This window comes from Rhododendron vialii, chromosome 8a (genome assembly GCF_030253575.1).
Source record: "Rhododendron vialii isolate Sample 1 chromosome 8a, ASM3025357v1".
NCBI classification, from domain to species: Eukaryota; Viridiplantae; Streptophyta; class Magnoliopsida; order Ericales; family Ericaceae; genus Rhododendron; species Rhododendron vialii.
Genome location: NC_080564.1, coordinates 30,378,641 through 30,396,962, shown reverse-complemented (window position 1 = coordinate 30,396,962; position 18,322 = coordinate 30,378,641). Strand labels below are relative to the sequence as shown.

At 38.0% G+C, this 18,322-nt stretch overlaps 2 protein-coding genes across 2 annotated transcripts; one reads left to right on the top strand and one right to left on the bottom strand.

The window, feature by feature from the left end:
* The first annotated feature begins 953 nt into the window (after positions 1-953).
* On the top strand, positions 954-3,251 carry LOC131335215 (bidirectional sugar transporter N3-like). The gene is made up of 6 exons (XM_058370475.1): positions 954-1,097; positions 1,585-1,621; positions 1,717-1,921; positions 2,027-2,182; positions 2,297-2,416; positions 2,522-3,251. The coding sequence occupies exons 1-6, from the start codon at positions 1,049-1,051 to the stop codon at positions 2,834-2,836; spliced, it is 882 nt and encodes a 293-aa protein (XP_058226458.1). The 5' UTR covers positions 954-1,048; the 3' UTR covers positions 2,837-3,251.
* A 10,008-nt stretch (positions 3,252-13,259) lies between these two features.
* Positions 13,260-17,867, bottom strand: LOC131335214 (uncharacterized). Its single transcript, XM_058370474.1, has 7 exons — positions 17,410-17,867; positions 16,043-16,205; positions 15,408-15,608; positions 15,089-15,334; positions 14,432-14,582; positions 13,861-14,095; positions 13,260-13,618 (listed from the first exon to the last, which is right to left on the bottom strand). Exons 1-7 carry the CDS (start codon positions 17,699-17,701, stop codon positions 13,260-13,262), a joined length of 1,647 nt encoding a protein of 548 aa, XP_058226457.1. The 5' UTR covers positions 17,702-17,867.
* Between the last annotated feature and the right edge of the window lie 455 nt (positions 17,868-18,322).

The following is an 18,322-nucleotide window of genomic DNA, read 5'->3' as shown; positions in this document are numbered from 1 at the left end:
TCAACAGTAAAGATACAAGTACAGCAAATGATGCACAGAAGCCGCGTATAGATCGCTTTTGCGCCCGTCTCGGGTCCCACAAAGATGATCGGAGCTGCTCATTTTGTTCAAAATATTTCGTTTAGGGTCCCCTGTAAAAAATCACCTCAATCCGATATCAAGAAGGGCGTTTATAAATCATCCAACTTTGCTTTAAAACATAAGCTAGTGTTTTGAACAAAATGAGCGACTCCGATCATCTTTGCAGGACCCGAGACGGGCGCAAAAACGATCTGTACGCGGCTGCTGTGCATCATTTGTTGTACCTGTAGTAGCATTATATATCATCAATAAAGAAGGGCATGCGGTTGATTGAATATATATGGCAGTTTACGTTTTTTTCTTTTCTTTTGTAGATCTCTTCAATTGAGGACTCTGCATGTATGAAACCGCGAATTTTTCATCACTTGCATATGCATCGCGCGCGTTTTCAAAACAATAGAAGAAGGAAAAGCGGTAATTCAAATAATTCAAGAACTTACAACGAATTATACCGTACAAAGATTTAGCGGTGGCAAGCTAAGATTTGATTAAAATTTTGGGACAATAATGTAAGAATTTGTTAAAACCATAGCCAGCCAGATTATAACAACTCGTCTGATAGCATTTGCAAATTAACACTGCTCCATCCATATAATGGTTACTCCACCCAATGCTAATAGTATCACCAACTAATTAATAAAACACCTCACGTCGAAGTACTCACCGCTTCATAATTGAGTAAGTGGGAGCTAGATAACAACAATAACCCATCAATATTTTCGAAATAAAATTCGTCGATGGATGACACCACACTTAAGATGGTGTCATCGTTGCACTCGATATTTGTTTGGTTTCCATATTGACCCTCCTCCATACTCAAGAAGAAGCTACAGAGTCCCACGCTACCTTCTCTATATAAAGGGGGCTCATAACTCAATTCTTTGCAACATGTGCTTTGTGCAAGAAGAGAAATTTTATTAAGGTATCTAGCTAGAGAGAGAAGAGAGATATTTTAATCTAGAGAGAGATGGGAGGATTCTCTGGTCACAATTTGGCTTTCGTATTTGGCCTTCTAGGTATATATTGCCACCTTTTCTTTTCCTACTCCTTGTTCTTCTCTTTCATTTGTAGGGCAATACTATACAAACATCTTCTTTTGCATAGGATTTTTTTCTTATACCCATACATACGATATAGTTCACGACCCGTTCGTTGTAAGCAGAAACACAAATTACTCTTGCATGTCTCGTTTTTGGAAGTGTACGTCGAGAGATCATGTTATTCTGGAGATTTTTTTTTTTTGCGTTAATTTGGCTCTAAGATTAATTTCTCAACTTGGACATGTATAGTTACTAGATATTTCCTCCCTTAACTATATGTTGTATATAATAGTGTAAGTGGTGCAAGACATACACAATGCATGGTGGGAACTCCACCATGTACGTTCTTCTTTATTTATTGTTGTTATTGCAACCTTTCTCTGTAACCTATGATTGAGCAAATACGCATATCTAACGATTTTGCGTTTGCTTTCCTTCTGTTTTTTTTTCTTCTTATTAATAGGCAACGCTATCTCGTTCTTCGTGTTCCTTTCGCCACTGTAAGTGATTAATCTGCTCTCTAGCTCTCTCTTTTTTCCCTTTCCCCGGCCCACTGCTCGATGGAGTGTTTAACGCTCTTTAATCTTCGTTTCAGGCCGACATTTTACCAAATACGCAAGAAGAAATCCACCGAAGGATTCCAGTCCGTTCCGTACGTGGTTGCCCTGTTCAGTGCCATGCTGTTGATGTACTACGCATTTCTCAAGACCAATGCCACCCTCCTCATCACCATCAACTCCTTCGGCTGCTTTATAGAGGCTATTTATATAGGAGTTTTCATCTTTTATGCGCCCAAGAAGGTTAGAAATTAGGAACTAATATTAGAAGATCATATATATAGTTTCTCTCCTTAACGGATCTTTCAGTTTCGCGACTAATATTTTACGTTTGGCCTAAAAATGCAGATTCAGACTGTGAAACTACTTGTGTCGATGATCGGAGGGTTCGGGTTGATCCTCATCACAACTCACTTTGTAAAAGGCCCGACACGCGTCCAAATTGTTGGTTGGATTTGCCTGCTTTTCTCTGTGAGCGTATTTGCAGCACCTCTCGGCATATTGGTAACTATGCAACTCAATCCACACAGACACACAAAAAAACTATAACTATCCTGGGCGTACGTCGTTTTGTTTTCTTTGACCTTATTCATGATTCTTTGTGATTTTCATTTGCAGAAACAAGTGATACGAACCAAGAGCGTGGAGTTCATGCCGTTTTCTTTATCCTTTTCTCTCACACTCAACGCGGTCATGTGGTTCTTCTATGGCCTTCTAATAAACGACTATAACATTGCTGTAAGTGTGCCAACCACAATAAAGCTACCGCACGTAACCTATTCCTATTTTATTTTCCCATCAACCAACTAATGATCCTTTTTTCTTTTTCTCTCAAATATACAGATTCCCAATGTCTTGGGCTTCTTCTTTGGTGTTGTTCAGATGTTGCTTTATGCTTTTTATAAGAACAAAACAAAGAAAGTTGTTATGGAGGAGAAAATACAACCAGCTGAACAACTGAAAAACCAAGTGATAGTGGTGGTGGAGGAGGAGGAGAAGAAGCAGCCGCCGCCGCCGCCTGAACTAGCTGAACAAGTGATCGACATCGCAAAGCTCAGAGCAATGGTTTGTCCGGTGGCCCCTTATCCAAACGGATGTGGCATGACCGGAGACTTCCCGCTGGCTAGGCCAAATATGGAAATTCCAGTGTCTGTCTAACTAAAAACACCGTAACGATATGTACCTGTGGAAAATGTTTAGAATGCAGTGTGATAACGTTGCATGCATTCTGGTGGAGACGCGCGTCTCGTCCAAAATGAATGCAGCGTTATCAGACAGTATTCCATACATTTATCTGTGAATACTTTCTGGGTATGTATTTACTTTCCTTTGACGAATTATATATATTGTTTGTGTATCAAGCAACTATATATATTCCCCCCTTGTGTAATTTCCAGAGTTCCCATTTAGGACTCCTCTAGGTGTAACCCGGATCTTTCTTTCCCTTTTTTCTCATCGGATAACTTCTTTTATTTAACGTGGTTGGTCGATTCTCTCCCTGTACCATTGTTTCTTTTATGAAGTGATACCAAATTCGAGTTAATACAGAGTACGTGTTCTTTCGAGCTTTTAATTTTGACCGGCGGATTGAGGAAGATGGTGACATGAAATCGGTACAATAGGGAAAAAAAGTTTAAAATTAAAAAAAAAAATGATCTAGAAATGCCTTTAAACTCTCCTAATGTTGATACTCGCAAAATCTCAACCCCACCACTCTGCCTCTCAATTTTTAATAAGAAAACAGAGTAAAAACATGTTCTTCTTATGTTTCGGACAAAGTCCACTTTGACCCATTGTGGTTTGGGTCATGTGCGGATACACTCCCTATGGTTCAAAAGTGTGCACATAACATCTCTATGGTTTGTGAAGCGTGCATATAACACCCAATTCCGTCCATATAATATAATGTCAAGCGTGACGAACGCGCATTAAAAGTCCGATATGCCCTTATATTCTTCTCCCTTTTATTGTTCTTCTTTCTTGAATCTAACCAATCCTTCCCCCTATGCTAAAATTGGATCTGAATCGTTGATATTGTAGAGTTTGACGAGTACTACATTCATACCAAAATCCAAGTCGATCAAAAAATGAAAATCTCGGTTGAATCGAATTTATTATGAGGTAAATTTTTAAATTTAAATTTATCATTCGTTCTGAGAAGAATTAGTTAGATCATTGAGTTATTGATGTTGTGGATAAAAAGAAAAAAAAAGAGAGTTATTGATGTCTGATGGAGCTGATATTTTAAGGAGATGCTCTATTCTATGATTAATACATTATGAATGGCTCGGATTAGATTTTGGTTAGATTTAGGAGGTGTGTAAAATACACTTCTGTTTTTTTTTTTTTTTTTTTAAGATCACTTCCGTTAAAATAGAAGGAATTGGGTATTATGTGCACACTCCACAAACCACATGGATATTATGTGCACATTTTTGAACCGTAAAGAGCGTAGCCGCACATAACCCAAACTACCGGCTGTCAATGTCGACTTTGCCCTTTTTAATTTTTTTTTTTTGAAGTACTATTATGATTCATGATGTCAAGGTTCTGTTAATTACAGGAATTTTTTTTTTCTTTTCAATTAATTGCTGCTAGTTTTTTACTTTCACTAGAGCTGAGATGACAACAAGTTGTCATTTGTGGTGATCTCTCAAATAAATTGTTCAAATAATTAAAAAGGTGACGGCCACGAATTATCCTTAGTAAACTTTTAAGTAACTAATCAAACAAAAAGGGGGAAAAAAAAAAAAGAAAAGATAAAAAAGCTAACTTATCTTGAAGAGATAATATGGCACGTCAAATATGTTGTGAAAGATCGAATTACTTGATTGTAAAGCTCCAATAAAAAAATGACGTGACACTGTACGATCAATAGCATTTTATTGAAGAAAAAAAAAACCCATTAATTGTGGTCATATTTCCCAATGTCACAGTGGTTTTTTTATTTTTATGGAACAAGATTTTGTTTTTATTGTGTATAGATCGGTATGTGAACGCTATTGTTTTAATGTCATGGTACTCAAAAAATATAAAACAATAAATCACCATCTAGTATCTTCGGAGAGGTCAAACAATCAAAGTTTGCTCCCTGAATCCCCGTATTATATTTTGCGTCGTTGTGTATTGAAATTGATTTAGTTGTGATCACGGGTGTCACGTGATTTGTGTTTATTGTAACTTTTTGAATGTAAATTTCCTACCATACTATGTGATATTAAAATAAGCACCCTAATTAATTAACTTGTTTAGCTTCATCCAAGCACGTGATATTTAAAAAAAAAACATGTATACCAATTGTTGTTCTACCAATTACGGCGAAGTTAATTACAAATCAAATTGAAATTATGCTTCACCATTACCTTTGATAAAAGAACACCACCTACTACAGTGGTTGGTTCATTACTTTCCCTTTTTAAGGGAGAGATCCTAGGTTTGAATCCTCGTGGAAGAGATGCTCGACTCCCGTTGTACTCTCCCTCTTAAGGAAGAGATCCTGAGTTCGAGTCCTCGAGGAAGAGGTGCCCGACTCCCGTTATAATTACTTAACAGCTAATCCCTAATATCCTACGGTCAAAAAAAAAAACATTACCTTCGATATTAACCGGAAGTCCTGGACAAATGCTTCACCATTATCACCAACCTAACCATTGAAGAAAAACTTTAATTTCTTGGAGTGCTCGTGAGCTACGTAACTACGTAACACTATATTGGAAGTTTCATTCATGTCCCCCCTTTTTTATTTGCTAATTAGATGTTCGAGCCAGCTTTCGCATATCTCGACTAATTTCGGGGTCTTGAAGTTAACTACCGGGCAAACTCTCCGATGCTCTCAAGATTTGGAACGTTTAGCCTTCCTGCTGGGATACGACCATGCGCCCTTATGAAGAACGCAGTGTTTCCTTTCTCATACCCACTTAGCCTATCTTTTCACAAGGAAAACAACCTTTGACTTAAAAATAATAGTACTAATTAAACATCGTTATCTAGAGATGATTAACCACATTATATGCCTGGAAGCAGATTATCATCGACACGTTTTATTTGTGTTAGAATAGTTACACCTTCTTTATGCACGTGTGTATAATGTCTAGACACTTTTTTTTTTTTTTTTTGGAGAACGAAGAAGAAAAGACTTTATTAAATCTTGAAAAGTGATTACAAAGATTAAACAGATTTAGGACTATACGACATCATAGCGAGAGCGACGCAGCATGCACGCTAATTACACTCCACTTGCCAATCAAAAATAAGATGGCTCGATCCAGATTCAGAACTAGACGACATCATAGCAAGAGCGATGCAGCATTCTAAGATCTCCGGCCACTTGTCAGTCAAGAATAAGATGGCTCGATCCACATGATCATTCGAAAACCCGAAACAATCACATAGTACAAAAAAATACGTGATTCATCAATTTGCCTAATAAGTACATAAACTGAGGAGAGAAAAAGCAATTTATACAATACCCAAAATAATTAAGCATTGCTACGCTCAACGCTCAACTCTCAAGCAATTGATCATTGGTCTATTGCTCAACACTAATTAGGCTCCATTTGTTTCAATGTAAAATGTTTTATAATATAAAATATTTTCTATGTCAAATATTTTTTCAGAAAACAAATTTCAAATTTTTATTTTTCGGTGTTTAGTTGGCACTTAAAAATATTTTCAAAAATCAACAAAATAGTGTAGAGAGAGGGGGGCTTTAAACGGTGGAGAGATCTGAGAATATTAGAATTGAACGTGAGTCATGATTGATGATTGAAAAAACTAAACAGTGAGAATTGCAGTAGAAGGGCATTGGGTTCATTTTAGAAAATAACTTACGGATGATTTAAGGGTAAGTCATTTTCATCCAATTGATAGAAAATGTTTTACATGTAAAATATTTTCCTAATTTTTTACACAATCAAACACTAAAAAATAGGTAAAAAATATTTTACATCCAAACAAACGGAGCCTAATTCTGTCCGACTTGCACTTCGCCTCCGTAAGAAAGCATCCACAACGTGTACTTATTCAATGGTTAGCTACGTGGTGCTCCGGAACACTCTAACACCACGAATTTCATGAGGCCTATGGCTAAGTATATGAATCATACATACATAAATATGTGTTATTGGATTAATGATACATATCTGAAGCACCACGTGAATGCCCTAAGAAACTACTGAATAATTATTCACCTACATTACGTACCACTACATAAATTCATGGCTGAGCATAATGCTTCTATTTATAATGTATTAAAAACCGGACTAGATAGGCCGGTTCGACCGATTGAAGCATTGACTCGTCTATGTTCCAGTCAACCATCCAAAATCATTTCATGCATATAACAGCTCTATTTTGTAAAAATCAAGAAAAAAAAAAAAGGTCCACCAGTTAAACCGTCGAGACAGTCAAAGCAGTAATCATTCTACAACCACAAACATTTACACAAACCTATTTATATTCATATTGGGATCCATACACTACATCTCGAGTGTGTGTGGAACCCACTAAAAAGTGTGAATTTGTGTGTATATGTGGTTATATAATTATTGGTCAAAGAAGTACTAAGCATTGGTGATTTATACCACAACAACTGCAAAACACTGGCAATTAGAACTGCGATGACAGTATATTAAAATCATCAACACAAACTATTAAATATAGTAGATGGTTAGAGTTAAAAAAAAAAATTGGCATGTGAGATCGACGAGAGGCTTGTCATTCGTTGTCCTACCTAAAGTTGGGTGGGCCCATATTTATGGGACTCTAAACATCTCTTCACTATAGTCATGTCATTTATCTCAAAATAATGTTTTTTCATTCAAAATTTAAAAGTCACACGTTTTAGTTGACCTGAACCGGTGTATTTATCGGTACATTTAATTTTTAAATCCATAGCAGTAATATTCTTTTATTTTTTATGCATTATTTCATAAATTACTATTATTACGAAAGAATGGCATCAAGGTTGCGAAAGAACTGGTGACCTATCCACCTGATCTCATTTTCGATTTGCTCACCAGTCCGGCTTACAAAACAGATTGCCCTATGTCCACCCAAAATTTTTTTTTTTTTTGAACACCCAAATACTATGTACATTTTCACAATTAGGTTTTCCCTTCGATGACAGGTAAGGGGTAGCAAATTAGCAATTGCATTTTGTCTAGCAATAATTTAAGGATAATTGGTGTGATAATTCACCAAGTGATCACTTAACGTTTTATGTAGCCTTTAGAAATCTGAAAGGGTGTCGTCTTGTCTTTTCCATTCCATGCTACAAAAAGAAACTGGCTTCTCTACGGTCTCTTATTAGACTGCAGAGTGTCGTTCGCTGGAAGAGTTTTTTTATGAATGGCTACGACGAAACGACAAAAGCCTCTCTATAGTTCAAGCGAAGCCGGGTCCCTACAAAAACATCATACAGTTGCACAAAAATCCTATTTTGTAAGAGTGGATCTCTCTCTCTGTCTCTCAAATGTGGAACTATACAAATTTACTTCTTTTTTGTGTCAATCGATAAGAGGGGTAGGGGAAGGGGTGCTGCAACTCGCAGAGATAAGACTCGAATCTATACATTTTACCTGGTGAGAGAGTGTCACAACCATTAAACCAACCCCTTCGTCTTATTAGGTGAGAGAGCGTCATAACCACTAAGCCAACCCCTTCGTCTTATTCAAATTTACTTGAGAAAGGAAAAATGCCAATATTCTCCCATCACTTCCGTACAAAATGTACTATCAGAATAGGAAAGAGTTACGTACAATACATCCTCCTATTTGGAGTTCATTAACATTTCCTTGAAATTTCATAGCATCATACAAGAGTTCATAGCATACAAAATGGATTTAAAGTTGATGCTAAGGAATTTATTTAAAAATATCATGAGTTTTTATACAAAAGTTTTGAATTTAACACTAAAATTACCGAGTTTAATTTATGCATGAATGTTGTGATTACAAGGTGATTTAAGGGAGTACATAACGTACACACTACGCCCATTGTACCATTTTTCACCATAATAGCGTGGGAAAATAGTTTTTTTTTTTTTATCATTAACGGATAATGATGATTCTTTAGTTTAAAATGGCAGACTCACACTCCAATCACATCATTCTGTATGAATTTTTAATGTTTTGTTTCTGAGCAAGGATAGGAACAAAATTTTAAAACATAACTCCGGACACAACTGCATCTAGAGCCCTCCAATGCACGTCGACCCACGTACCTCAGACGGCTCCGAATATAGTTGCGTCCGAAAGTTGTGTTGCTGTACTTCTTTTTTTCTTTTTCTTTATTGCATATCTCATTGAAGGAAAGTGAAAACGAATCGTGCAGCTATCATGTTATTTTTGGCTACACGCAATTCCAATGATCAATGATAAAGTTTGGGTCTTGTTTGGTGTTGTAATTTCCATATAAAACTTGCTAACCTGCTCGAACTTTTCATATCTCCATAATTCCTAAAGGGAAAAGTCAAAAGGGACAAAAGTAGTAAAGCAATTAATGGGTCATTTGGCATATTGAAGCCAATTCACTTGCTCTAATATTTTCCCTTCTCAAATGTGCAAATTTTGGGAGAAGCCCTTTCATTTGCTCCAGTGGCCCTGCTGTCTATTTTTGGCTAGGGGCAGGGTTTTTGTAGTCGTAGGCCAGTTTAAACAAGCCAAACACACTTTAACTTGGCTCTCTGCCAAAGAAGCAAATAGTTCTGTCTTTAGTTTCTAAAGTGACGGGAAAGTTGGTACAATTGGGAAGTGAAAAAGGCCTCAATGTCTTTTTTATAACCAGATGTTCGGGCCAGCTTGCGCGCACCTCAAGTGATTTCAGAACCTTGAAGTTAATGACTGGGCAAAACCCTCCAGTTGTCTCAAAGTTTGGAATGATGGCCTCCGAGGGTTTGAAACATGCGATCTCATGAAGGACAAACACTTTTTTTTTTCTTTTTTTTCATTCTCGCTTGCCAAACTCCATAGGTTTAACATATCGATGTCTAGTGTGTATTTGTTGCAGACACACGCTTCATATGATCTGGAGGTTCAACTCTCACCTGCATGCTATCAATTCTCTATTGGCCTAGTTCATATGGGACTTTGTCCGATTTTATTGAACCCCTCTAGTGGGCGGTCCCACAAATTAGTCGGTTCATTAGACGAACACCGAGTTTTATAACGTACGGCTTTCAATCACATTCCATAATATACGAACAATATGCCAAAATTCTAAACTTTATTTGCTTTTTATCATGTCACGTTCCAGATGTTGATTGTAGGCGTGTGATTTGATTTTAGATTTTACTCACGTTTTTTTTTTCCCTCTTCTCATTTTGGTACTTTTAGGAATAAGAGAGAGTAATAGTTTTCCTTATCAAAATTAAGCAATCACACTGAGCACGATCATGTGAGCTCTTTTGTGAAAATTTTACTGTTTTTTTGATATATTTATCATCGCTTGTCCTCTTAGACGGAGCCAAAAAATTTAGTTAGTAGGGTCAAAACCTATATATATGCAAGTTATTTTATTTATTTGTTGATCCAAAGAAATAATTTAATTGAGAGAATAATTATAGGGTAGATATGCATTGATAAATGTAACATAGATTAACAATGGGTCCCAACGATAAATGTCGTTAGGGCTAGTTTTGGGGTTTTTTTTGAGCTGAGCTTCATTATTTGATTTGGATTTTGTAGGTCTTTCGGGTGTTTTGAGTTATATTTGTTATTTTCTGGCACTTTAGGCTTTTAGGTGTGTATTTGGGCTTTGTCGCTCAGGCTGTATTTTCCAATTTTTGGTTGGAATCCGTTTCCCCCATCCCTAATAAAATGTTACTTTTGTCAATAAAAAAGAAAACAATTGGTCCCACCCAACGACTTGTTATGCTTTAAAACGATGCATGATAGCACCATTCATAGTACTACTACATATAAACTCTAGACAAGAAAAGAACTCTTGAGATTTCTATACATTTGATTTAAAAAATTTGGTGGGTCAAATAACTAAATTTAGTTGCAAACTACCAAATATCCTTGTAAAAAATCAAAGCGAGTGAAGTCAAGTGACCCTACTTGTACCTTACTCCCTCCGCCCTGCTTGTCCTATTCTCCTTACCACCCAAAAATCTAATGGTCAGAATTTTTTTAGTTCTTATTTTTTTAATCAAACATACGTGGTTCTACAGATTATAAGTACACATTCATATCGAATGCTAATGTTAATTAGTAACATAATGTCGGTCCCTGCAATCGCTCTGAAAACAAGGTTGCAGGTGCAGTTTGAATTCCTTAAAACACTTAAGTGAAGCTATTTTTAGCACCAATAGGTTTAGGAGAGATGATATATACCACTCAATCCAACAACTGGTATCACACCTCAGAGGTTATGGGGAGTTCGAATAGCAGGAGCCTCAACGAGATAGAGGGATTGCTCAATCCCTACAACCGTTCTGAAAATAGATATGCGAGTGCCATATTGAACACCATATAGACTTAAATGAAGCATCATAACACCAATTGCTAATTTGGAATATCAGAACATAATTATAAGAAAAACAATTTACAGACTATGGACTCTTCAATTAGTATCTCACATTTGAGAACCAATTATGTTTTAAATTTTGAATTGTGGACTGTAGATTACACATTTCCAGATTATAATAAGAATCTGTACAAGTGTTTTGATGATATATATATATATGCAGAACAAAATTTGCACAAGGGTTTTGTGAGAGAGTATATTCATAATCCAAAGAGTTCCTCCAAGAGTGATTTTTGTGAGTTCTACAGAATACAACGAAATACTTGGAAGTTTAAGCCTTTTAACATCTTTAGAATGATTATTTTAATGTTGAGAAGAATGAGAAAAAAAATGGTTAACATGCTCCAACTCAAAATAATTACAACTAATCAATAAATAACTAACTTTTGCGTGAAAATACAGATTTTTCTTATTTAACACTCTATAATCTTTTATTCTTGTTTTTCTTATAAAAATTAATTTAAAAATGGTCTCCTATTTGCCAAATGCAAAACAATTTTTCTATTTGCATGGATCGAATCGTGAATCAAACGATTCATCACCGATTTTGTTTAAACATTGATTCACCAATAAATTCCTATCGTTTTAGAATAAATTGCGAAACGTACAATTCTGACAACTAAACTTTAAAAACATCTTTTATTGGAAGCCTCAACACTTGGCTCCTTGCCATAAACTCTTTCTTTACAGCTGCTTCATCTTTAGTTTTTGTCCATTAAATTGAACTATGTATTCAAATTCAACTCTCTCACTTTGCGGCACCACAGAATTCAAAAGCACAGCCAGCCTCAAAATTTCAATCCAAACATTATTTTGCAACAATAATTTTCTGATGAGAACATTGTCCAAATTCACTTTGCTATCTTTTCTTTTTGCCCCTTTATTGGTGGCGTCACCAAATGGATCGATGCACTTTCAAATGTTGGAATAGGCCAAACTTTTTTCCCATTTTATTGCCCTTTTCCCCTCTCTTTTGAGCTGGCCAATCTGGAATCTCCTCTGCCATCCAATAGCGCCGCTTAACATGGCAAAGCGAGGGGCTGATGGGAGCAATCACAAAAGCATGCAGTTGTGCCCATCTCACCGTCCGTCTCAGCAATCAATGGTCCGAATTTGAAAAAAAACTCTTTCAGAGAAGAGTTCTTTAAAAATTCGGACCATCCAAAATATTTTTAAATGGTGAGATCGAGGCGCTGCTACGATTTGCTCACAGCAGCCCCCCGCTTGTACAGTACCAAATAGCTGATTTAAGATTAAATTATCTGGTTCTCACACAATTCTTGTAAAAAAATTGCATCTCATTGGAAATTACAGCAAAACCCTCCACAGGGTGAGTGTTTGGTAAAGGTTTCAAAAGAGATTTTTGGGGTAATAAATAGAGAGATAGAGAGGTTTGAGTAATAGATGGAGTGTAAACCTATTCGAAACCGTGTTGAGAGAGAAACTTGGGGTTCTCGGAACCTCACAAAGCCGTATTTCGTTGCCACCACAACAAGCAAAAAACAACTGAAACAGGGTGAAAAAGTTCAAACCTTCCCGGCAAAATCGATAGACAAACCAAGGGATTTCATATAACAATCAAAAAGAAGAATTATGAGATGAACTAAATTTTCCGGAGAAATTTGAGTTATAAAAATTACAGAAATCCTATTGGTACCGACGGTACCCATAGGGAAAATGTACCGACGGCCACCGGACGGCCGTCTCCGGTCACCGGACGGCCGATCCGAGCCGTCCAAAAATTTAAAAAAATAAAACCGAGTGGCCTTACGCGAGAATCAATGGCATCCGAGGTGTGTAGGATACTTGATCCGAGCACCCATTTTTCGTGTATATTTGTATATACGTGTATATACACGAAAAAGGGGTACTCGGATCAAGTACTCTACACACCTCGGATGCCATTGATTCTCGCGTAAGCCCACTCGATTTTATTTTTTAAAATTTTTGGACGGCTCGGATCGGCCGTCCGGTGACCGGAGACGGCCGTCCGGTGGCCGTCGGTGCATTTTCCCTATGGGTACCGTCGGTACCCATAGCAGTACTCTAAAAATTAGGCACAAGTCAAGCCAGTACACTTGCGAGTAACTGGGATGGTTTTAGTAGTATCTTTCCGAGACATACAAAAAGACCGTAGATGGTTTTCATCGACTGATCCAAAACCATTGAGTTTTACACCGTATGTTTCCAACCTACGTACATCGCGTGGGATTGCCGATTGCAAAATCCCATCCCACCAACCAGGGGGAAGAAGCGGAGTGAGTGCACACTGGTTCTGTTGATTACGGCAACTCAATGGACCAGCAAATCTATTCCAGACGTGTCCCCATCCAATTTGTTTTTGCAACCCTTCCGACAACAAATTACTCTGGAAACTGCTGATGAAGGAGAAATTTGTAGCATGGTTTTCATCTGGGAAAGAGAAAAGAAGACATGAATACATATTAGGCATTCCTGGAAGTGTCGCAGAGCACCAAGGGCCTTTTTGGTTTGCTTGATTATATTCTTTCTGCAATTGCTTATTTGCTTTTTTCTTAAATAATAAATAAGCAAATGAGAAGCCATACAATTGTGCTTATTCTGTCATTCTATTGATTATCTTAATACACATATCAGAAATGTAAACCAGATGCACCCTCAGGATATCAACATACCAAGTTGGTGAGCCGCTGCCAGTGCTGCAATAAGCTGTGCATAGGTGGTTCCAACACGCCGGTGGGCCCCTGAAACGACGGCATGTTTAGCACGGGAAGCAAGAAAGAAGTCCACAAAAGCAACCCATCTTGGTGCTGGTCCCCAGTCCTTCACTCTAAAACCCAATTGTTGCATTCTAGCTGTTTTTTTGCCAGAAATACTTCCTTTGTACATGTTGTAGTCAAAATGAAGAACCTGGCAGAGAATAAAGAGGATTTGATAAAAATATGGGTGGAATAGTGATGTGGTAATTTTACAAGATTGCATATACAAGCTAAAGATCTAAGCACGACACACAGTGCTTCAAGTGAAAAGCGGTAAATTAGCTATCTACAACCTGTTTGGTTTAAGGGATTTGGTTAGAAATGGAGGAAGAGGGAACCCCTCACTTGGATAGTGAGGAATGGTGAGAAATGATACACGCATAAAGCTCGAAAGTCCAATCCGATTCTCACCAAAAGGGGTGAGATTTGGTGAGAAACACCAGCCATTTCTTTTTAGTTCTCATCTACATACAAAACAGACCCTTACCTCAGCAAATTCCTGCAGCTTTGGCTTGAGATCATTAATCACGGAAGGGGTATCAGAAACCAAAACCACGCGTGGTCTCAACACCTGGTGGCAATTTCTAAACAGGACCTTTTTAATGCAATTCAGCGCTGCCTTAACTGCTCTCGGAGACCTATAAGCAAATGAAAACATTCTGGTCAAGCAAGGTTGCACCCACAATACTATATCAACCTGCAATATTATCCTATTACTTGGATTCTTCTATATGTATGAAGCTTGTATGTTGACCAAGGGCAAGAGAGGAGCATCTGCCGTGATGGTTTAGCATCGATCATGAAACATATTTAGATATTTACCATATAGCTACATGGAAACCTCCTGTAAAAGGGACACTATTTTACCCAAGGACATAAAAGAACCGTATAAAGTATATGAATAAGTATCTGTATGCATGTGTCCTTGGACATAGGATGCGGCGAATCCGACACTACACATACTTCTCTGCCCGAGACCCATACCAGAGTCGATGTAACATAGGTGTTTTAACATTCACAATTGATATGCATCAATTCCAGAAACCCTTCTTTTTTTTTTTCCTTTTTCAATTCAACCTCCATCATTAACCTCTGCTTCTCCACTAGCAAATTAACACCAGTCAAATAGAAAATCTAAAAGTACCTGTTCATTAGCAAGCGCATGTGCAAGGCAAGATGAGGATCAGGACCTCCATTAAGCACCCAGTTGACAGCTTCTTCAACACTTTTTGAAGGAGATATGATTACTCGCATCAACTCTCCGAATGTATTAGGTCTAGAATGAAGAAGTTGAGTCTTTCCAAATAAAGCAGAACCGGCACTGCTCATTTGAGTGTGTATATTCTTCAAGAAGAACTGAGCGGCTACAGCATCAGTTGTACCTTGAAACCTGATGGAGGAACCCACATGACAAACACAAAAAAACTCAGAAGCTGATAGCACAATTACTGTTCTTCGTTTACCATATGATTGGCTGTTTCCATGTTCTCCAATTACTGCAAAGGGTATTTGTTCCCGTGGGCTTCTCAAAATCGTCTGTCCTCACATTCAGACGCCTTCCATACTTCCCCATACAGTCATTCAATCTCCATAGATGCTTCACTTCTTTCATAGTAAAAGCAAGGTTGGTATAAGAAAGGTAACTCTCAAATGGGAATTTCCCCCTGCAGTATGCAAGAATATCAGTTTTTAGCACACAAACCTCGATGCCAGTTACGTACTGAGGGCATATTGTCAAGTGACTCAAGTTAAACCTAAAACTGTGTGGGATCATATATGGCTCGAGTTTTGCATGACCATGAGAAATGCTAAAGTTTTAGAAATCAACAACTATGACGCTTGATGTCACAACGGGAGAAGAGTTGAGTCATTAACAACATTGGAGCAGAAACAACCACCAACAGCAAGAGACTGAGACACTGACACATTCAACTGGAAGAAGTAGTGACTATCCAATGTTCATTTACACAGGCAGTAGATAATCTATGCGCCACTCTATATGTAGTGCTAGAACTCAAAAACAAATCAATAAACAAAGTGACAGCTAAAAAATCATAACAAAATGAAGAAAGGAAGGCATGAGAAAGGACCAATATGCCTGGTTTGCCCGATGATAAGTGACCGGTTTAACATGATACTTAATCCAGCAGCAGTCAATATCTTGTACATCTCATTTCCGAAACCAGCTTCTGATGCTTTCCCCAACACAAAACCTTGTTTGCAGAACTGCTCAGGTGGCAGTCCCCGAACTCTAGGAGCACCTGAAATAGGAACACAGATATTGATTACTGAAATTCGGACTTGTTCATTGAATGTTGCCATCACATATACCGTAAGCTCTGTAACATAATGAAAGCAGGCAAAGGGGTATCTCCTACAAAAATCAACCTTTGATACCAAGGCAAATGTAAATCAACGAAGCTTCCACACACTTCAAAAACATGGTGATCCAAGGAACCCTCATTCAGTGATCCATTCAATACAAAAGGGTGTACTATTCACCAGAAGAAATTTAATACACGAGCCAACTACAATTGGATCTGGGACAGTTATTTCTATGAGTTTACCAGAAAAGTCATATAACTATAATCGGTGACTCCAACACCCAAGTCCTCAAGCAATAAAATTCATCTCCCTCTGAAATTGAATTCTGATAGCACGCAGATTTAAGGAATTAAGGCTCTGTTTGGCTGTAAATACAGTGCAAAGAAAAATGTTTTCCACGTTAGGACTCTTCAAGAGTATGTTTCGGACGTTATATTTTGGAGTTTGTGTAGTATTTGGAAAATATTTTACCAAACAATGTTCAATCTTTGTCTCACACGCTACAAGCTCCTCGATAACATTGCCACAAAATGTAATCATTCCCACCAAATGCCGCCTCATAGTCTGCACCAAATTCCCCGACCACCCAAAATGCCCATTTAAGATGCATACATAACTTACCTGAAAATGGGCATTCTCCATGGAAAAATATGAAGTAATTCACTAAGGACTTGGCTGTGTTTCATAGTGAAATTTCAGTTCTCTCGTAAGGTGATAAGTTTAATGAAGTGAAATTCGAAAAATATCTTAGCTGTTAATTGTTTCTCATCTTAATTTGGTACAACCCTACAACTAAACGCCGGAAAATGAGTAACATGTCATTTCTACATAGAAACAAACAGAGTCCAAATTCACAATCAGAAGTTCAGAACTAGCAATGCGCTAAATCTAGAGACAAATTTTGGCAAACCACAAATCTCGCAGATATCATGCTCACTGAAGTTCCATCAAGTATCCAGTCCATGAAGCTAGCTTTAAACAGAATCTGACAGTATTTCGCTATAACAGAGAAATTAGGAGCACTAGGAAGACAACTTTAAAACAGCATTGCACGTCAACCTCGCCCTTCATTGGAATTTTCTTTTCCTCCGTTCTCTTCACAATCAAACAAATCAAAAAAGAAAGAAAGAAAAACGGTACCGTGAAAATCGAAGTGGTCACGAATGATTGAACGAACTCTGAGGCTCTCCTTCCAAGACGCTTCCTTGGAATACGCTTGCTCCCCCATCTCTTCGACCGTCGCGCAAGAGGGCTGAACCGCCGGCCGCAGTGAGCTTTGGTTCACTCTCACCGGTTCAGACCGGGTTTCGGCCGGAACGGAGAGTCCGGTCGGGGCATCAACGGAGATCCGGCTGAGAAGCAGGAGGAGCAGCACAGTGGTGAAGAGGAGGCAGAGGAAAAGGAATCTGGCACGGTGGACGATGGATTTCATGGATCGTGACTAGTGAAGGAAAATCCGAGAGGAAATGGGTATTGATGTGTAAAATGTGTTTGGTAGGTGAGAAGATCAGTGAAAAGAAAGTTTGAGGACATCTTTGTACCCTTTTCCTTTTGTCTGAATTGTTTTGTGACTTTTGTCGGGATCTTTTTCCTGTCTTTCACGTGGACGAATTGGGGATGGTGTTGTTCAGTAGTGTACGCAGTATAATACTGTGCACTTTATTGCACAATACGAATTGGAAAATTTTGTAGTGCAAAACCCTGTAAGATACTCTGGAAGGCGCACACGGTCCATTGATTTTAACAATGAATGGTTGGATATAATCCGAGTTTTTACAAATTCTACACGTTCATTGTTTGAATGAAAATCCGAGCCGTCCATTGCCGAGATGGAAGGCCGAATTGACCGCACTACACGTATAGTGTGGGAGGTGCACTACAGCACTCCAGGTCTGCACAACACCAACCCGAAGTGGTTCACATGCACAGCCTTTCTCACTTCTCTCTCTCAGTGTAATACGTAATAAACGTCACCAAAGCACGCTCAAATATAACAGAAACTCTAAGGCCACCGACCGGTACGCGAGCTGACTCTGGATCCCACACGGATGAT

Coding starts and splice junctions, on each gene's coding strand:
- LOC131335215 (XM_058370475.1), top strand. CDS start 1,049: ATGGGAGGATTCTCTGGTCACAATTTGGCTTTCGTATTTGGCCTTCTA. Junction 1,622..1,716: donor TTCGTGTTCCTTTCGCCACT/GTAAGTGATTAA, acceptor TCTTCGTTTCAG/GCCGACATTTTACCAAATAC. Junction 2,183..2,296: donor CAGCACCTCTCGGCATATTG/GTAACTATGCAA, acceptor TTTCATTTGCAG/AAACAAGTGATACGAACCAA.
- LOC131335214 (XM_058370474.1), bottom strand. CDS start 17,701: ATGAAATCCATCGTCCACCGTGCCAGATTCCTTTTCCTCTGCCTCCTC. Junction 14,583..15,088: donor ATGCGCTTGCTAATGAACAG/GTACTTTTAGAT, acceptor ATTTGCTTATAG/GTCTCCGAGAGCAGTTAAGG. Junction 13,619..13,860: donor GGCAGCGGCTCACCAACTTG/GTATGTTGATAT, acceptor TCTCTTTCCCAG/ATGAAAACCATGCTACAAAT.